General features: G+C 46.4%; 1 protein-coding gene across 1 annotated transcript in view; it reads right to left on the bottom strand.

The window, feature by feature from the left end:
* LOC121278115 (dynein heavy chain 8, axonemal-like) overlaps window positions 1-19,362 on the bottom strand; it is a 1,831,678-nt gene that overhangs the window by 157,201 nt on the left and 1,655,115 nt on the right. The window contains exon 83 of the mRNA XM_041188200.1: window positions 5,854-6,056. Within this exon, the coding sequence (XP_041044134.1) occupies window positions 5,854-6,056 (203 nt within the window). The remainder of the gene's footprint in view (window positions 1-5,853; window positions 6,057-19,362) is intronic.

Raw genomic sequence — 19,362 nt, 5'->3', positions numbered from 1 at the left:
CCCCGGCTATCCTGATCAGAATTGATCACTCCCCCAGCCAGATCCAAATACCCTCTTTACCAGAACTGACCACTCTCTGACCAGATCGACTATGTGCCAGATGAGCACTGACCACTCACGTGACCAGGCCCAACTTTCCTCCCATCCAGAACTGACCAATCCCCCAGCCAGATCCAAATACCCTCCTGACCCATAGCTGACCATTCCCCATGCAGACACAACTATCTGCCCAACCATTACTGACCACTTCCCTGGCCAGACCTGACTGCCATCCTGACCAGAACTGACCACTTCTCAACCCAAATTGACAATCTGCCTGACCAGAACTTACCACTTCCTGACCCGGCCCAACCTGACTACCCTATCAATCAGAAATGACCACCCCTGGACCAGACCCAACTTGCATCCCAACCAGTACTGACCACTCCCTGATCAGAACCAACTACCATCCCAACCAGAACTGACCACTCCCCTACCAGACCCTACCGTCCTCGTGGCCAGAACTGTCCGCTCTCCACCCAGATGGGATACCTTCCCAACTATAACTGACAACTGCCTGGCCAGACCCAACTACCATTCTGACCAGAACCAACCACTCCCCACCTGGACCCGACCATCCTCCAGGCCAGAACTGACCACTCCCCACCCAGACAGGACTATCTTCCCAAACATAAATGATGACTCCCCTAGCCAGACCTGACTAGTCTCCCAACCAAAAACATCCACTCCCCGAACAGACCCAACTACCCCCCTGACCAGAAATGTCCATTCCCCGATCAGGTCTGAGAGCGTGGAGGATTCATTTAAAAAAGACGCGGAGAGTTCATTTTCAAAAGAGTGTAGAGAGTAGGGAGACCTCATTTTAAAAAGACTATGGAGAGTGATGAGAGTTCACTTTAAAAAGAGAGGAGCGGGTTCAGTGAGACCAGCAGCGGAGAGACATCATGAACTATAATATGATGCGAGTGCAAGGAAAGCAGATGATTGGTGCATTTTTTTGTTCTTTAAAATAAATGTAAGGTCTTAAGTTTGTGTTTGGGTTTCTAGTCTTTATTTTCTCGCTTTTTCTTAAAAATTGCTTGTTAAGTGTCAGATCGATACTGGTGTAAAAAAGTCATTACAATTATTGCTAAATAATCAAGTGGCAAAAGTCGAGGAGGAAATAAATACAATAACAATCACTAGAGAAAAAATACTAGAGAAACTAATGGGGCTGAAGGCCAATAAGTTCACTGGACCTGATGGGTTGCACCTAGGATATTAAAGGGAGTAGCTACAGAGATAGTGGATGCACTGGTAGTAATCTTCCAAGAATCCTTAGATTCTGGAAAAGTCCCAAAGATTTGGAAAACTACCAATGTAACACCCTTATTCAAAAAGGGAGGGCGACAAAAATCAGGCAAATATAGGCCAGTTAGCTTAACATCCGTCATTGGGAAAATGTTAGAGTCTATTATAAAGGATGTAATAGCAGAGCATTTAGAAATGCGTAATATAATCAAGAATAGTCAGGGGAAACTATGCCTGACAAATTTATTAGAATTCTTTGGGGAGGTAACGAGCAGGATAGATGAAGGGGAACCAATAGATGTGATATATTTGGATTTCCAAAAGGCGTTCGATAAGGTGCCACACTTAAGGCTACTTAATAAGATAAGAGCCCATGGTGTTGGGGGTAGTATATTAGCATGGATAGAGGACTGGCTAACTGATAGAAGACAGAGAGTTGAGATAAGGGAGCATTTTCAGGATGGCAACCTGTAACTAGTGGAGTGACACAAGGATCAGTTCTGGGGCCACAATTATTTACAATACATATTAATGACTAAGATGAGGGAAGTAATGTACTATCACCAAGCTTGCGGATGACACAAAAATAGGTAGGAAGGCAAACAGTGACCCAACTACCTCCTGACTAGATTTGACCACTCCACAACCAGACCCAGCTACCCTCCCAACCAAAACTGACCACTCCCCGACCATTCCTGACTAGCTTCCCAGCCAGAACTGACCACTCCCTACACTAGAGCCGACTACCATCCCGAACAGAACTGACCACTCCCCTGACCAGATCTGGCTACCCTCCCGACCAGAGTTGACCACTGCCCAACCAGACCCAATACTCTCCAGACCAGTGTTGACCACACCCCTGACCAGACCCAACTACCATTCTGAAGAGAACTGACCACTCCATGACTTGACATGACTACCATCCTGACCAGTGCCAACCACGCTCCATCAGACCTGGCTACCCTCCTGACCAGTATTGACCACATCCCCAACCAGACCCAACTACCATCCCAACCAGAACTGACCACCCCACAACTCAAAACGACTACCAAACTGACCAGAACTGACCACTCCCTGACTCGACACGACCAGCAAATTGACCCGAACTGACCAACCCCTTGACCAGGCCCGAGTACCAAACTGACCAGAAGTGACCACTCCCCTTGCCAGACCACACTACCCTCCTGACCAGAACTGACCAGTCCCATATCAGACACCACTGCCATCACACCAGAAGCAACCACGCCCCCGACCAGACCCAGCTACACTCCTGACCAGAACTGAACACTGCTCCGATTAGACCCGTCTGCCCCACTGACCAGAACTAACCACTTGCCTGGCCAGAACTGACTACCCTTCTGAGCAGTACTGACCACTCCCCGACCAGACCCAGCAACCCTGCTGCCCAGAACTGACCACTCCCTGATCAGTCCCGACTACCGTCCCAAGGAGAAATGAGCATTCCCGGCCCAGACACAACTATCCTCCCAACCAGAACTGAGCACTCCCCTGGCAAGACCTGACTACCCTCCCGACCAGAACTGGCCACTCCCTGAACAGACCCGACTGCCCTCCACACCATAACTAACCTCTGCCTGGTGAAAACCGACTACCATCCTGACCAGTACTGACCACTCCTGGTTCAGTCCCGACAGTCCTGCTGACCAGAAATGACCACTCGCCAGCCAGACTCAACAACCCTACTGACTAAACTGACCACTTCCAATAGAACTGATCTCTCCCCGACCAGACCCGATTACCCTCCTGACCAGAACTGGCCACTCCCCCGACCATCTGGACGACCCCCCAATCAGAAACATTCACTCCCTGGTCAGATCCGACTTCCCTCCTGACCAGAACTGACCCCACTCCACGACCAGACTCGACTTCTCCCCCAACCAGACTGACCCCACTATCCTCCAGACCTGACTATCCTCCTGACCAGAAAAGACCACTTCCCAACCAGACCCGACTTCTCTCCCATCCAGAACTGACCATTCCCTGACCAGTCCCCAATACCTACCTGACCAGAAGTGACCACTCCCCTACCAGACCTAACTTTCCTCCCAACCATAACTGACCACTCCATAGCCAGACCTGATTGCCCTCCCAACCAGAACAGACCACTCCCCTACCAGACCCGATAACACTCCCAACCAGAATTGACCACTCCCCCAACCAGACCCGATTACATTCCTGACCAGAAATGACCACTCCCCTGACCAGTCCCAACTACCCTATCAATCAGAACTGACCATTCACCAACCAGACCTGTCCACTCTCCTGATGAGAACTGGCCACATCCTCCCAGACCAAACTACCTCCCAATCAGATTTGACCACTCTGCAACCAGACCCGACTACCATCCCAACCAGTACTGACCATTCCCCAACCAGACCCAACTACTATCCCAACCAGAACTGACTACACTCCTTGACCAGGCCTGACCACCCTTCTGACCAGTACTGACCACTCCCCGATCAGACCCAACCATCCTCCTTACTAGAATTGACCACTCCCTGGCCAGAGCCGACTGCCTTCCCAACCAGGACTGTCCACTCCTCTGGCCTGACCTGACTACCCCCCATGTCCTGACTGCCTCCCTGCATCCGACCTACCCCGCCCAGCTACCTGACTTCTCCCCAGTACAAACTGACTCTACCCCAACCTGCTTACCGCCTTGACCTCACTACCCACTCACCCACCCTGACTCTACCCAACTAGCCAATTACCCACTTCACTCACCCATCCAAATCACCCATCCACCCATCTTTCCACCTCAGCCACTTACGGACCTCAACCACATAGTAACCTTCCCACCTCACCAGCCCATCCCTTTCCCACTTAAAAAACCTCATCCTTGTAACCCCTACCCACCTCAGCCACCTACCCACCTCATCCACCTTCCCACCACACCTCCCTACTCACTTACCCAACTTACCCACTTACCGGCCTCACCCACCTACTGCCTTACCCACCTACCCATTCACTCACTCACTCATTCACCCATTCAGCCACTCACAGTTCACTAACATTCAAACTGGACCTTTAAACTATAGCTGCTAATGCCATAAAAAGTAAGCATGTCCTGTCTTCCCCCCTATCTTGCTCTGCTCCAATGGAACACAGTTCCCCTGTGCTGCAAATCTCTGTGAAAGCCGGAGTTGGAAGGCACCCATTGAAATATGTAGCAGTGTCAATTCGTGGAAACTTTTGATTGCAATAGCTAATCCGATGATTATTGCCACTGCTCGGAAGATCCAGCCCCAGTTTATAACTACATATGTTATGCACTTGGGTTTACTTCTTACTTCCCCCAAGAATTCTCTTATTAAAGACATCAATTTTAAAGTTATTTCTAAATGGGACAACCATCAGTATACCACATTCCTCTGGAAGATATCCCTCAGCTCCAGCAATTCTCAGAGCTAAATGTTTCATTTCCCCTTTCTTGACGGGGGATGCCTGATTCCCTTGTTCTGGTCAGTTTTCAATACTTCCAATCTAATCTATTGGTTGCTTTCTTTGCCACAAGATTTGGTGGGAACCATTGCCAAGTTTGAAACTAGTAGAAAAATTTACAATCTTCCAGCTACTATTTCCTCACAAAATTCAAACTTAGATTAAGCCTTACCTGTATTTAACTTGGTGAATGATGAAGTTAGGTTTCTACTCTGCTGGCAGTGCATGTCTTTCTAACTCTTATTTACTTTGACCATCTTGTCTCAGTGGGCTGCAAACGGCACAAGGTCCAAACTGCAACTAACTCAGCAAACACCCAGATAAATTGAAACCAAAGTACCTCCCTAAACTCCACCTATCTCCATGACAATGTCACCTGATCTGGGATTTGCCCAAACCAATTCTGAGATTAATTACCCGTCATTTACAACATCTTCTTTGATCTGATGAAATAAATGTGTTTTACACTTTTCAGGGTTCACTGAATGATTTTAAACCAATTTAGCTCTAACTCCCAAAGCAAAACCAACTCTCTGGACTACCATTACTGCAAGAATTACAGAAGTCACATCTCCAGGTCTTTAGCTAAATAACTAAGTAAATTGCTTTATAGATCTATCTATCCTATTCTGGCTTTCTTAAGCAAACATGGGTCAGTCTTTGAACTATCATTTGTTTTAGGTGTACTGGCAATTATTAAAGTCAAGAATTTTAATTAACTTATCCTTATAGCTCTAATCTTCAAATAACTAAAAATTTTCTCTAAGATATTAACATGAACCACGATCTAGATATTTGCAACAATACAGTTAGTAGGATAGTCAGCTATCGCAGTGTTGACAATAAATGAAAGGGTTTGCTGAGGGAAAATGCCTTTATACAGCACAAGAAAAGGGAGAGTTACAATGACACTCTCCTGATGCTAATTATGTTGAAAACATCATAAAGTAATCTGTTGATAGTGATTTTCCCCATTGGCAACCTAGGTTTCCTCTTGGTATATATAAAAATGTTAAGGGAACATAAATATAAAGCATTTTAAAGAAACACAGAGAATGCTAACCAATGCAGTTGTATTCACTACAAAGACTGTATCCATACCAATTTCAAGCTTTTTGGCCAGTCCTTCAATCTGATTGCTGGGATCAGAGCCCATGGACAGGAAACAGATCAGAGGAGTTTGTGTGTCACTTTCTTCCCAGGTTGTCTCCAGGTTTAGAATCACCGGCTCTGCATATTTGGCTCCCATTGCATCAGAAATGTAGCTTCGAGCTTGTGAGAGAATTCTGTCAGGACACCATGATCTGAAATTCAAAGAAAGAATGAAATCAAAGCACTTAAGAATTCTTCATTCACTGCTGAAGAAGAATTCAACATGTGTACTCAAGTAGAAAACAGAAAATAACAAATCGCAGTTGTTAGTAACTGCTACAGAGAGAATGGTCCCTTCGGAAAGCTTGGCCAGAAAGTTAGCGGTAATACCCACTCTGCTGTCCCTGGAAGACACGGCCAGATTTTATGGTCGTTGAGCAGTTCCAGAGTCACAGAATTGTTACAGTGCAGAGGGAAGCCATTCGGCCCATCATGTTGGAGTGGCTCTCCATAGGACCAATTATAATAATGCCATTCCCCTCCCCCCCAACAATCCCACCTTCTCCCCATAGACATGCTCATTCTTCATTTTCATATAACATTCCAATTCCCTCTTGCATGCCTCAAATGAACCTGTTTACACCACACTCTCAGACAGTGCATTCTAGGTTGCAACCACTCACTGTGTAAAAAAGATTTTCAACATGTTGCCATTGCTTCTTTTGCCAATTATCTTAAATCTGTGCCCTTTTGTTCTCAATCATTGCACAAACTGAAATATTATTTCCCTACGTACTCTGTCCAGAAGTCTCACGATTGTGGACATGTCTATCAAATCTCCTCTCACCTTCCCTTCTCCAAGGTAAACAGTCCCAGCAGCTCTAACCTATCTACATAACTGAAGCTCTTCAGCCCTGGAACCATTCTCGTGAATCTTTTCTGTGCTCTCTCTGATGGCTTCACATGTTTCCTGAAGTATGCCACTCAGAACTGGACGTGATACTCAAATTGAGGCCAAACCAATGTTGTACATACGTTTAACATAACTTTCTAGCTTTTATAATCTATGCCTCTATTATTAAAGCCTAGGATGCAGTTTGCTATATTAACCATGCTCTCAATCTGTCCTGCCACCTTTGATGATTTGAGGACATATACATCCAGGACTCTCTACTCCAGCACACCCTTTGGAATCATACTCTTCATTTTATATTGACTCTCTGCATTCTTCCAAACAAAATGAATTGCTTCACACTTCTCTGCGTTGAATTTCATCTGCCACTTGTGAGCCCATTCCACCAACCTACCTATGTTCATTTGAGATTCTACACTATCCTCCAGCAGTTCACAATGCTTCCAAGTTTTGTATAATACCCAAATTTTGAAATTGTGTTCTGTACACCAAGGTCTAGGTCACTGCATATGAACATACCAATTAGGAGCAGGAGTAGGACACTCAGCCCCATGATCCTGCTCCGCTATTCAATAAGATCATGGCTGATCCGAATGTAACCTCAATCCCACATTCTTGCCTAACCCAAATAACCTTTCACCCTCTTGTTAATCAAGAATCTATCTAGTTCTGCCTTAAAAATATTCAAAGATTCTGCTTCCACTGCCTTTTGAGGGAGAGAGTTCCAAAGACTCACAACCCACAGTGAAAAAATTTCTTCTCACCTCTGTCTTAAATGACCGACCCCTTATTTTTAAACAGTAACCTCTAGTTCTAAGTTCTTTCACAAGAGAAAACATCCTCTCCACATCCACCCTGTCAAGACCCCTCAGGATCTTAAAGGTTTCAATGAAGTCACCAGGGAAAGTTGTCACCTTTCTTTTCATTGAAAAAGGCACAATGTGTGTACATCCTCTTTTTGTCTGCAAAGGGCAGGGCCCTGTGTATTAATGTATGTAGCTTCTAGCAGGCATAAGTGAGCCACACGGCCAGCCTGTCATTATCTTAAATTAGATGTCAGCATAATTCTTAGCGCCGTCAGTGTTCTTTAACAAATGTTATCCAATCACAAAATCACAGCTAATGTTGGACACTATGTTTTGAGTTTTGCAATCACTGCTGGTTAGGTACAGTCAGTATTTTGCCTGTTGTGAACAGCCGAAGGGACATGCTGTTTGGTATGAATGGCATTCAACACCAATAAGATGCTGCTATCAAGCCAAAAGGATGTTCTGCCTATTACAAATGAGTAATATGGTATATGAATTTCAGTGCCAGTATGATGCTACCTATGTCAGCCGTACATCCCAAAGATTGGTGGATTGTGCTATCAAATTACTATTTGTCTCCTAAGTGTTTCCCTTCTGACACTTGATCTACTTGGCTCACCTCAATCCCAAGAACCAGGTCTAGCAGTGCTTTCTTCCTCATCAGACTGTGAACATTCTGCTGTAGAAAAGTTTCCTGAATACACTCCAGGAACTCGCCTCCATCTATCATTTATACTACTGCTATTCCAATCTATATTTGGATAATTATAGTCTCCCATTGTAATTACTCTATATTTTTTGTACCACTTTGTCATTTCCTTGCAAATTTGCTCCTCATTTCTTTCCATTGGTTGGTCGCCAATAGAATATACTGAACAATGTAATTGTACCTATTTTGTTCCTTAGCTCTAGCCAAAAATATTCTGTCCCTGATCCTGATGGGATATCCTCTCTCCCCAGCACTGCAATGCTCTCTGTTATCAATAATACTACTCCTCTTCCTTTCCTTCCTTTCATATCTCTCCAGAACACCTTGTATCCTGGAATACCGAATACCCAGACCTGTCCTTCTTAGAGGCAGGTGTCTGTTATAGCCACAACATCATATTTACACATGGCAATTTGCACCTGTAACTCACCTACCTTATTTACCACACTCCACATGTTCACATACATGCACAGTAACCCTTATTTAGACAAAAAACACTGAAAAAACTCAGTAGGTTTGGCAGCATTTGTGAAAAGAGACAGTAACTACTACCTAGAAGAGAAGGTGAAAATAGGACCCAGAGACTCAGGGACTCAACTAGTCCCTTTGTTTAGAACATATAAATTCCAAAATTCTCAGTGTGACCTCAACAGAGTGTGGAAGTTTGGTAAGTTGAAGAAGTTCAGTGAGGAAGGAGGAAAGTGCTCCTTTGCTTTTTCTAATTCTTTCACCCCGTAAGAATAGTTTCTTGCTCTGCTACAGGGGAAGAAGCTAGCTGTTTAGTGGGTATCTGATAGGTGGTCAAGGTCTATTCTATTCCTAATATTGCTAATATAATGCCATTATTCAAAAAGGTCGGGGGGGGGGGGGGGGGGGGGGGGGGGGGGGGGGGAGGGGGGGAGGCAGAAAGTAGGAAACTATAGACCAGCTAGTTTAACATCTGTCATTGGGAAATTATTGGAATCATTATTAAGGAAGTAGTACCATTACATTTGGAAAGTCAAAATGCAATCCATCAGAGTCAGCATGGTTTTATGAAGAGTAAATTGTCTTTGACTAATTTTCTAGAGTTCTTTGAAGATGTAACAAGCAAAGTGGATAATGGAGATCCTGTGGATGTAGTATATATGGACTTCTAGAAGATAAGGTGCCGCACAAAAAATTAATACACAAGATAAGATCACATGGAGTTAGGGGTAATATATTAGCTTGGATAGAGGATTGGCTAACCAACAGAAAGCAGAGAGTTGGAATAAATGGGTCTTTTTCTGGATGGCGAGCTGTAACTAGTGGGGTGTCACAGGGTTCGGTCCTTGGGCCCCAACTATTTACAATTAATTAATGACTTGGATTCGGGAAAGAAGGTACTATAGCTAAATTTGCGGATGACACCAAAATAGGTGGGAAAGTAGGTTGCAATGAAGAAATCAGAAATTTACAAATGGATATGGATAAGTTAGATGAATGGGCCAAAATTTGACAGATGGTGTTTAACGTGGATAAGTGTGAGGTTATCCATTTTGGTCGGAAGAATAAAAAGGTGACTTATTATTTAACTGGAGAGAAACTTCAGAATGTTTAGTGCAGAGGGATCTGGGTGTCCTCGTGCATGAATCGCTGAAAGCTAGTATGCAGGTACAGCAGGTAGTAAGGAAAGCAAATGGAATTTTGGCATTTATTGCTAAAGGAATAGAGTATAAAAATAGGGAAGTGTTATTGCTACTATTTACGGCATTGGTGAGACCGCACCTGGAGCACTGTGCACAGTTTTGGTCCCCTTACTTGAGGAAGGATTTAGTTGCATTGGAGGCAGTTCAGAGGACGTTCACTAGATTGATTCCAGAGATGCGGGGCTTGTCTTATGAGGAGAGATTGAGCAATTTAGGTCTATAATCGCTAGAGTTTAGAAGGATAAGAGGAGATTTAAGTGAGGTTTGTAAGATGCTAAAGGGGATAGACAAAGTAGACATGGAGCAGATATTTCCCCTTGTGGGGCATTCTAGAATGACAGGCCATAGTTTTAGGCTAAGGGGTGGTAGATTTAGATCAGAGATGAGGAGGAATTACTTTTCTCAAAGGATCGTGAATCTGTGGAATTCGCGTCCTCACAGTGCAGTGGATACCGGGACCCTGAATAAATTTAAGGAGGAGATAGACAGATTTTCAATTAGTAACGGGTTGAAAGGTTATGGGGAGAGGGTGGGAAATTGGAGTTGAGGCCGAAATAAGATCAGCTATGATCGTATTGAATGGCGGGGCAGGCTCGAGGGGCTGAATTGCCTACTCCTGCTCCTAGTTCTTATGTTCTAAGGTTTAAAATAATACAGGAATTTATGATAAGATTAATAAACATATTTTTAAAAATAAATACTTAAAATAATTAAGTAATTAATTAATTCACATAGGTATGGCAGGACAGGTGATGTGTCATGGCTGCAGCACCTGGGAGCTCCTGGACGTCTGCAGGAAGTGGCTACAGCTTGAGGAGTTTCGGTTCAAAGTCAGTGAGCTGCAGGCTGAACTGCAGACACTGCAACACATCAGGGAGGGGAAAGTTACCTGGACACTTTGTACCAGAAGGCAGTCACACCAATTGGGATAGAGTCTTCTGATTTGGAAAGCGGTTAGGTTACCTGACTGTAGCTGAGAAAAGTAAGGGGACCCAGAAGACAGGAGTGCAGGAGTGTCAGCCTCTGCAATTGTCCAACATATTTGAGGTTCTTTCAGCTTGTTTGGATGAGGGTGGGGACTGCAGTGTGGATGAGCTGACCGGCCATGGCAATGTGGTACAGGAAGCCATTGAAGTGAGGGGGAACACAGAGGGATGCAGTGATAGTTGGGGACAATATAGTGAGGGGGATAGACACCGTTCTCTGTAGCAAAGAGAGACAGTTCAGGTGGCTATGTTGCCTGCCTCGTGCCAGGGTTCAGGGCATTTGCTCAGCGCTGGAGACGAAATTACGGTCGGTGATGTCCATGTAGGTAAATAGGCAGGGTGAGGAAGGAGGCTTTATATTGTCAGGATGAGGAGCTAGGCACCAAATTAAGAAGCAGTACCTCAAAGATAATAATTTCTGGATTATTACCTGAGCCAAGTGCAAACTGGCATAGGACAAATAAGATCAGAGAAATGATTGGGTGGTTCAAAGATTGGTGTGGGAGAAATGGACTCCGGTTTGTGGGGGACTGGCACCAGTAATGGGGGAAGTGGGATCTGTACCATTGGGATAGTCTACACCTGAACTATGCTGGGGCTGGTGTCCTCGAGAGCTGCATAACTAGGGAAGTAGAGAGGGTTTCAACCTGAATAGTAGGGGCAAGGGATCAAATTTGGGAAGATGTGGTAAACCAAAGTGTAGAGACAAGGCAAGAGATAAAGGTATTAATATGGGAAATGCTAAACAGACCGTGAGAAGCAGGGGCAGAAAGTACAAATCAAAGAGCAAATCAACAGATAAAGCTAGACACTACCAAAATAATAAAAGGGCAAAACTAAAGGCTCCATATCTAAACACAAATAGCATTCAAAAGAAAACAGATGAATTGATCACGCAAATAGAAATAAATAAGTACAATCTGATTGTTATGACTTGGCAGATGAGGTGTGCCAGGCAGACCAAGTCCACAAGGGAAATTTGATTGTGCTCTCACAATGGTTTTGCAATTTGTATTTATTATGAGAAGATGCATTCACTGAGTTCAGAAGTAATGAACCCACTCAGAACTTTTATTAATTTTAAATTTATTTATTATTTTTAATTTATTATTTTTAAAAATTAAATTAAAACATGTATTAACAAAATAAAAGATTTCAAATACTTACATAAGACGACAATTCCTTACTACTATAACAAGTCCTGAAATTCCTAATTGACCTGACTCGTAGGGCTGAATTTTGCCCTTGACGGGCGGGTGGGCCCGACCGACTCGGCGGTGGGCAGGCAGCTGATCGCCGCCAAAATGGGCCGTGCCGCTATTTCGCACGGGCGGGCCAATTAAGACCTGCCCAGCAGCTTTGCAACTCCCGTGCACAACGGGAAACTCGAATTAGCAGCGAGCATGTTCAGACCGCCGGTTCCAATGGGGAACCGGCAGTCTGTATAAAGAGAGGCCAGGCAGCCTCCTTGAGGGAGTTCACCCTGGCCACTCATAGGGAAGGACATGATTTGAGGGCAGAGGAGGAGGACGGGGGGGGCAGATGGTAGGATAGGCCAGCAGGGGGGCCACTGTGCCCCTCTGTTCTCAGATGCCTGCCTCGCTGCCCTCCTCCAGGAGGTGTCCAACTGTCGGGAGATTTTGTATCCAGAGGATGGGAGGAGGAGAGCCCCCACGTCACCAGGCAGGCGTGGCAGGAGGTGGCGGTGGCTGTAAGCTCCCATGACAATGTGCAGTGCACCGGGACGCAGTGCCACAAGGGCTTCAATGATTTGCTGCGCTGTGGAAGATTGAGTACCATGTCAGCCTTGGCCATTTGACCCAGCAGGTAGCCTTAGCCTTTGAGCCCACCACCACCCCACCCCACGTCTTAGTGTCGTTGCTGCATTGCGTATTTGGTGCAAGCTGGGTGGGCAAACAGATAGTGACCATGCTTACATCAGCCTTAGTGGTTGAGAAGATGGTTTCTCCCCACAGCATATGTTGGTGTTTGTTGCATTTGAGTAGTCTGGGGGCACCTGCAGGAGAGGCAGCTAGGCACATACTCAGAACTCCAACACATGTCATATTGATGGTGAAGAGATGGTGGTAGGGGAGCCTCAAGGTATCGTGACCAAGAGCCATCTGTTGGCCCTGGCGCCGCACCTAGTTGCGCCTCCTTGCCACTGGTACTAAGACCCATGTGTTATTCAAAGTGATGGATGCTGAATGTGTCCAAGTTGTCCGTTGGGGAAGGGGGTTGGAACCAGCCGTGCTATCTTCTGGTGACTGATCACCAGTAGTGTGGACAGGAGCCACTGGAGGCCTCAAATGGGCCACTGTGGTTGGGGTGTGGCATGCGCGTGCACAGTACATGAGCAAGCAGCCCCAATAAATGCTCTTCTCTGTTCTGCAGGCAAAAACAGAGAACAATATGAGGGAGCGGCAGCGGACTGGTGGTGGGCACGCCGTGCTGCAGCACCTCACCGCCTATGAGGAGCAGGCCACGGAGTTGGGGAGGAGGCAGGCTGCCAGGGCGGCAGGTGTCGACGAGGCTGGGGTGCAATGGCCAGGTATTTGAGGGCCACAGTCCCATCCACTCTGTATCCCCACCATCCAAAGAACTGATGATTGCTGCAATTGCTAATGCAGCAACACTGCTCATTCACAGACTGATATAGTCAGACGTGTGGGTCATACACAAAGGTCCCTCGGCCCCATGAGGATGCGTGATACGTGTCTCTAGCACCTTCCAAAGTCGCCTTATCCCATTTGTGACCATTATCCCCATGGCCTAACATGCCATGCCATTGCTACTGCACATCCAAATATTTATTGCATCTTAGGAAGGTTTGTACCTCCACCACCCTTTCAGCCAGTGCGTCCCGCATTACTTTGTCCAAAATGTCCTCAGCACCTCACCTGTCAACCTCATGGCACTCAACTTAAATAAATGCCACCACGTTGGTCATCCCTGCACCAAGGGGAAATGTTGCCTTCTGCCCACCCGTTCTATGCCCCTCATAATGGTATGAAGGTCAATAATGTGACCTGTCAATCTCCTGTGCTCCACAGCAAATGTCACAAGTGTATGCAATGTTTCGCCATCACTTCAACTCTCCAGGCCAGCATGCATCCTGGTCAGGAACCTCTGCACTCTCCCCATTCCAGTGCCATCCAACCCATAAAGCGCAGGTCACAACTGAATGCAGAAGTGTAGATGTGGCCTCGACAGCGTTTTCTGCACTTGCAACAAGACCTTCCTTTTCCTACATTCTATTCTTCAGCTAATGAAGGCACGTCTGGCTTCAACCTTGTTAAACGCCTTTTGTTTCTGTTCTGCTACCTTAGCGGGTCTGCCAAGCAAGGTCCCTATATTCGTCGTGACTTCCCACTCATGTATTCCTGTACCTTGTTTGTCTTGCCCAAGTGCTTAACCTCACACTTATCCACATAACATTCCATGTGGCATTCCTTAGGCCATCTGACCAGCCTGTCTGTATGCACATGTGTTTGGGCCTCCTCTTGACTATTTACCACCCCACCTATGTTTGGCTCCTTAGGCTCTTGAAGAGTGAGTGAATTATGAGGCTGGGGGGGAAAGGGATGAAAGGTGTTACTGACTGAACGCTAAATGATCCACTGACCTTGTTGTTAATTTCAGCATCAGCACCGCATGGCCTCCACCAACACGTCCGGTGCCCCCCCTCCACACCTGAGGGCCAAGACTTGCAACTTGCGGCACATCATTTCAGCCATCCAGGCACCAGCGCAGTGACAAACACTTCAGTGGGGAATATAATGTCGGCTAGTGTCACGAGGCACAGTGGAGAGGGCACTTCAGAATCACTGGAGGAAATGGCATGGACAGAGAGTGCCGATGGTGCCAGCAGCCGGAGGAGTGCAGGGGACCAGACACATGCTGAGTCCGGCACTGATGGTGTGCCTCTGGAGATGTCACCAATGCAGCAGCTACAGGACAAGCGGCCGGGTGCGCGGGAGGATCTGTCAGGGTTGCATGATGGTGTGATTCACTTGGTCTCTGTGGTGGAGGAGTCCAGGCAGAGTGTCAGTGAAGTAATGAGCCTCAGGACAGAGCTACAGGCTTCTTCCACTGAGAGATTGATGACTCTCATGGAGAGGGGCTTCAGTCGGATTGAGACTCTTCTGATTGGGTTACGCTTTGACCTGCAAGCCCTCACAGCCGTAATGGCACCAGGTGGTCATTCCCAATGTGGGAAATGTTCTGGGCACCAAGTGTTGGCGCTCAGTGCCCATGCATCTGCTGTGAGCAGGGAGGACAAAAGGGACCTCATGGTGCAGCAGCTGCCTGTCGTCACTGCGAGCTCCTCTCAGGGCGCTCTGGATGAGGGCAGCAGCTCCTCCATCCCTCTGCCAGTCAATGTTGCATCCCTTGAAGCTGTGACAACTGGGGAGGTGCCAGTTCTGGAACTGGCCACTCCCTCCCAGGCAGGGCCATCACAGACTCCACGAGCCAGAGGACGCCCACCAAGGTCATCGACGCCTACAGGATGGATGTCTTTCAAGCCATTCTGAGCGATGGGGAGGCACCTCGACATAGCACCCTCAAAATAAAGCATAAGGCACGTTAGGCACTCCATGGGTATGTCACTGGTGATTTTGTGTTGGCCCTAGATTAGGGAAAAAAATATTTATGTACGTCTGAGCGATGTTTGTGTTTTATTTTGGACTGTATAAAGTCCACTTTTCTGACCATGGCTGAGGGTGTTTCCTTTGTGCTGCATTTGTATGTTTCACAGACATGTTTCATGAGTGTTTGAGTGGACATTGATGTTTCTGTACTAAGCCCTTAGTTGCAGCTGATAAGGTGAAAGATGTAGCACCTAAGTGCCACGTGTGGGAGCGCCAGTCAATGCTGGTCCTGCTGATCGATGTGTGTGGAGCTAGCTGAAAGTTCATTGGGTTAAACTGTCCCAGGTGTCCCTGCCTCCTTGGTGTAATAGCGGGTCGGTGTGCTGCCCCTCATCATTGCCCTTTGCTTCCTCATCCTCTGAGCCACTGCTGGATTCATCATGTGCAGCCGCAACCACTGCGTCAAGGTCTTCATTGTCAACTGCATCTCCCCTTTCCAGCACAAGATTGTGCAGAGCGCCGCACACTACCACTATCACAGAGACGTGATCTGGGGGGTACTGGAGTGCGCCCCCTGACTGGTCCAGGCAATGGAAGCGCATCTTGCTTGAGAAGACCGAAGGTTCTCTCCACCACAGCCCTTGTCGTGCCATGGCTCTTATTGTACCGCTGCTCAGCTTCTGTTCTTGGATGTCAGAGAGGCATCATGAGCCACCTTCTGAGGGGATAGCCCTTATCACCCAGCAGCCATCCATCAAGCCAGGCTGGAGCACTGAAGAGCTCTGGCACCTGGGAGTGTCTGAGGATGTAGGTGTCGTGGGAGCTGCCTGGGTACCTTGCACAGATTTGCAGAATCTGCATCCTGTGATCACACACTATCTGCACATTCATGGAGTGGAAACCCTTCCTGTTGACGAAGGCACCAGGCTCAGCTGCTGGTGCCTTGATGGCAACACGTGTGCAGTCTATAGCAATGGCTGCGAAGCCTCTGGCTCGCGGTGCCTGACTTGCCTGGTTGCAGCGGAAGTGGATGAAGATCAATACCCATTGAGCAGAGTGTCTGTAACCTGCTTGACACAAGTATGCACAGCTGATTGGGAAACACCACAAAGATCACCCACCAAGCCCTGGAAGGAGCCAGGGGCATAGAAGAGGCGGGCAACTGTGACCTTCAGAGCCACTGGCATGGGGTGTCCAACTACACAGTTAGGGGGGATTTCAGGGCCAATCATCTGACAGATATCGTTAACTGTTTCCCTTGACAGATGGAGCCTCCTTCGGCACTGCACCTCAGTCATAATGAGGTAGCTGCTTCCCCCCCTGTATACCCTGGCAGCAGGATAGTGGCGTCTTCTGCGGCCTCTTCCACCTTGGACAACTAGTGGAGATGTCAGAACCCATACCCACGCTAAACGGAGGCCTCCGGAAAGCTGCAGGCCCGATAAAGATTACTATCTGCAGACTGCTGAGCTGAAGCTTCAAAGTACAGAGAAAGCTATTGGAAATCGATCTGAACTGGTAACAATCACACAGGCAAGTTTAAAACACTTTCTGCATTAAATACTTCAGAAAAAACATGAACAAGCCCTCTGAGCCCACATATCCCGCCCGTGGATGAAGTTTGTTAAAAAATCAGTTTCTGCCTGCCCGTTGGGCCCGTGCGCCGAGCCAAAGTTCGCACGGGCTCCTCAAAATTGGCTTCAATTGCCGAGTTAAGGGCCTTAAAAAGGCCTTTAATTAATGGCAGGCACGCGTCGCGCTGTATAGCGCACCCACCCACCTAAATATCGTGATGCCACGCACTGACGTCGGGACGCTCACGCGACATCAGCACGTGACATCTTAAGCAATGACATGCGGGCTCCGACACCCGCGCATCAGCCAGAAAATTCAGCCCCTAGTTACACACCCTCATTAAGGCAACAGCCCAAAATAGCTTTTAGATTTAAAACAAAATCAGCAAGTACCCACTTGAAAGGGGAATTTCAGAAGACTTCCCCACCTTCAGTTACTTTTTTCTATTCATTCACAGGATGTGGGCTTCACTGGCTGGGCCAACATTTATAGCCCATCCCTAGTTGCCCTTGAGAAGGTGGTGGTAAGCTGCCTTCTTGAACCGCTGCAGTCTATGTGATGTAGATACACCCACAGTGCTGTTAAGAAGGAAGTTCCAGGATTTTGACCCAGTGACAAGTGAAGGAATGGCGATATATTTCCAAGTCAGAATGGTGAGTGACTTGGAGGGGAACTTCCAGGTGGTGGTGTTCCTGTCTATCTGCTTCCCTTGTCCTTCTAGATGGTAGTGTTTGTGGGTTTGGACAGTGCTCTCTCAGGAGCCTTGGTGAATTCCTGCAGTGCATCTTGTAGGTGGTAGACTATGCTGCTACTGTGTGTCAGTGGTGGAGGGAGTGAATGTTGGTGGATGTGATGCCAGTCAAATGGGCTGCTTTGTCCAGGATGGCATCAAGCTTCTTGAGTGTTGTGGGAACTGCACTCATCCAGGCAAGTGGGGATTATTTCATGGCTTGTGACTTCTAGATGGTGGACAGGCTTTGGGGTGTCAGGAGCTGAGTTACTCATCACAGGATTCCTAGCCTCTGAGCTTACATAGTACACTTAAGCACAAATGGCTGGAGGCTTCTTGAAGGCTGTTAGATATTACATGGCCTTCTCCTCACATAAATTTTTATTTTCCTTTATATATGTCTCTCTCTATTTAATATGTAAATTCTATTCTTCCACATGTCTTTGAAACTGTATCTTTCTCATTATGTAAAAACTTTCATGTTGCCAATATTGGTAATGTTTGGGAAAATAAACACACCCCTTAGCCTTGCTTATCTAACTAGTTGTAAATGGACTAACATGCCTTTGAAATCCAAACAATCTATCTAATATTAAATTTATCTAAAAATGCAAATTCCCTTCACACCATACATGCTAAACCAACATTCATGTTTACTCGTTAGCATTTCAAGCACAATTCCATACCTAGCTTCTTTTGATGACTTCAAGTTGCAGAGGAATCTGCTTGATTCCAAATGTAATTAAAACACACAAACAGAACCACCTAAACTTACACCCATAAACCTACTTTACAATAAACCAGAAAAATATTATAAAAATTATTGTACTTTTGTCATGTTGATAGCCATTACAGAGACATGTCTGCAGGATGACATAAATTGGGACTTGATTATTGAAGGGGTCATGACATTTAGGAAGGAGAAGAAGTTTGGAAAAGGTGGAGGGTAGCTCTGTTAATTAATGATGGTATTAGCACATTAGAGAGCACATTAGACCTAAGTTCAGGAAGCCAGTATGTAGAAGCGGTTTGGTTTGAGATGAGAAATGGTAAAGGCAAGAGGTCACAGTAACAGCAGTGTGGGAGTAGTGTACAAGCCCTCTAATTGTAACCACACAGTAGGACAAAGTATAATGTGGTAAATTGGATCAGCAAGTTTGCTGATGACACTAAGATTGGAGGCATAGTGGACAGCAAGGAAGGCTTTCAAAGCTTGCAAAGGGATCTGGACCAACTGAAAAAATGGGCCAGAAAATGGCAGATGGAATTTAATGCAGAAAAGTGTGAGGTGTTGCATTTTGGAAGGACAAACCAAGGTAGGACATACACAGTAAATGGTAAGGCACTGAGGAGTGCAGAGGAACAAAGGGATCTGGGAGTTCAGATACATAATTCCCTGCAAGTGACATCACAGGTAGACAGGGTTGTAAAGAAAGCTTTTGGGCATACTGGCCTTCATAAATCAAAGTATTGAGTATAGGAGTTGGGACGTTATGGTGAGGTTGTATAGACATTGGTGAGGCCAGCTTTGGAG

The sequence above is a fragment of the Carcharodon carcharias genome, chromosome 5 (assembly GCF_017639515.1).
Source record: "Carcharodon carcharias isolate sCarCar2 chromosome 5, sCarCar2.pri, whole genome shotgun sequence".
In the NCBI taxonomy this organism is placed as follows: domain Eukaryota; kingdom Metazoa; phylum Chordata; class Chondrichthyes; order Lamniformes; family Lamnidae; genus Carcharodon; species Carcharodon carcharias.
Note: the sequence above shows the minus strand (reverse complement) of the source record. Positions and strands in the feature narration are given on the sequence as shown.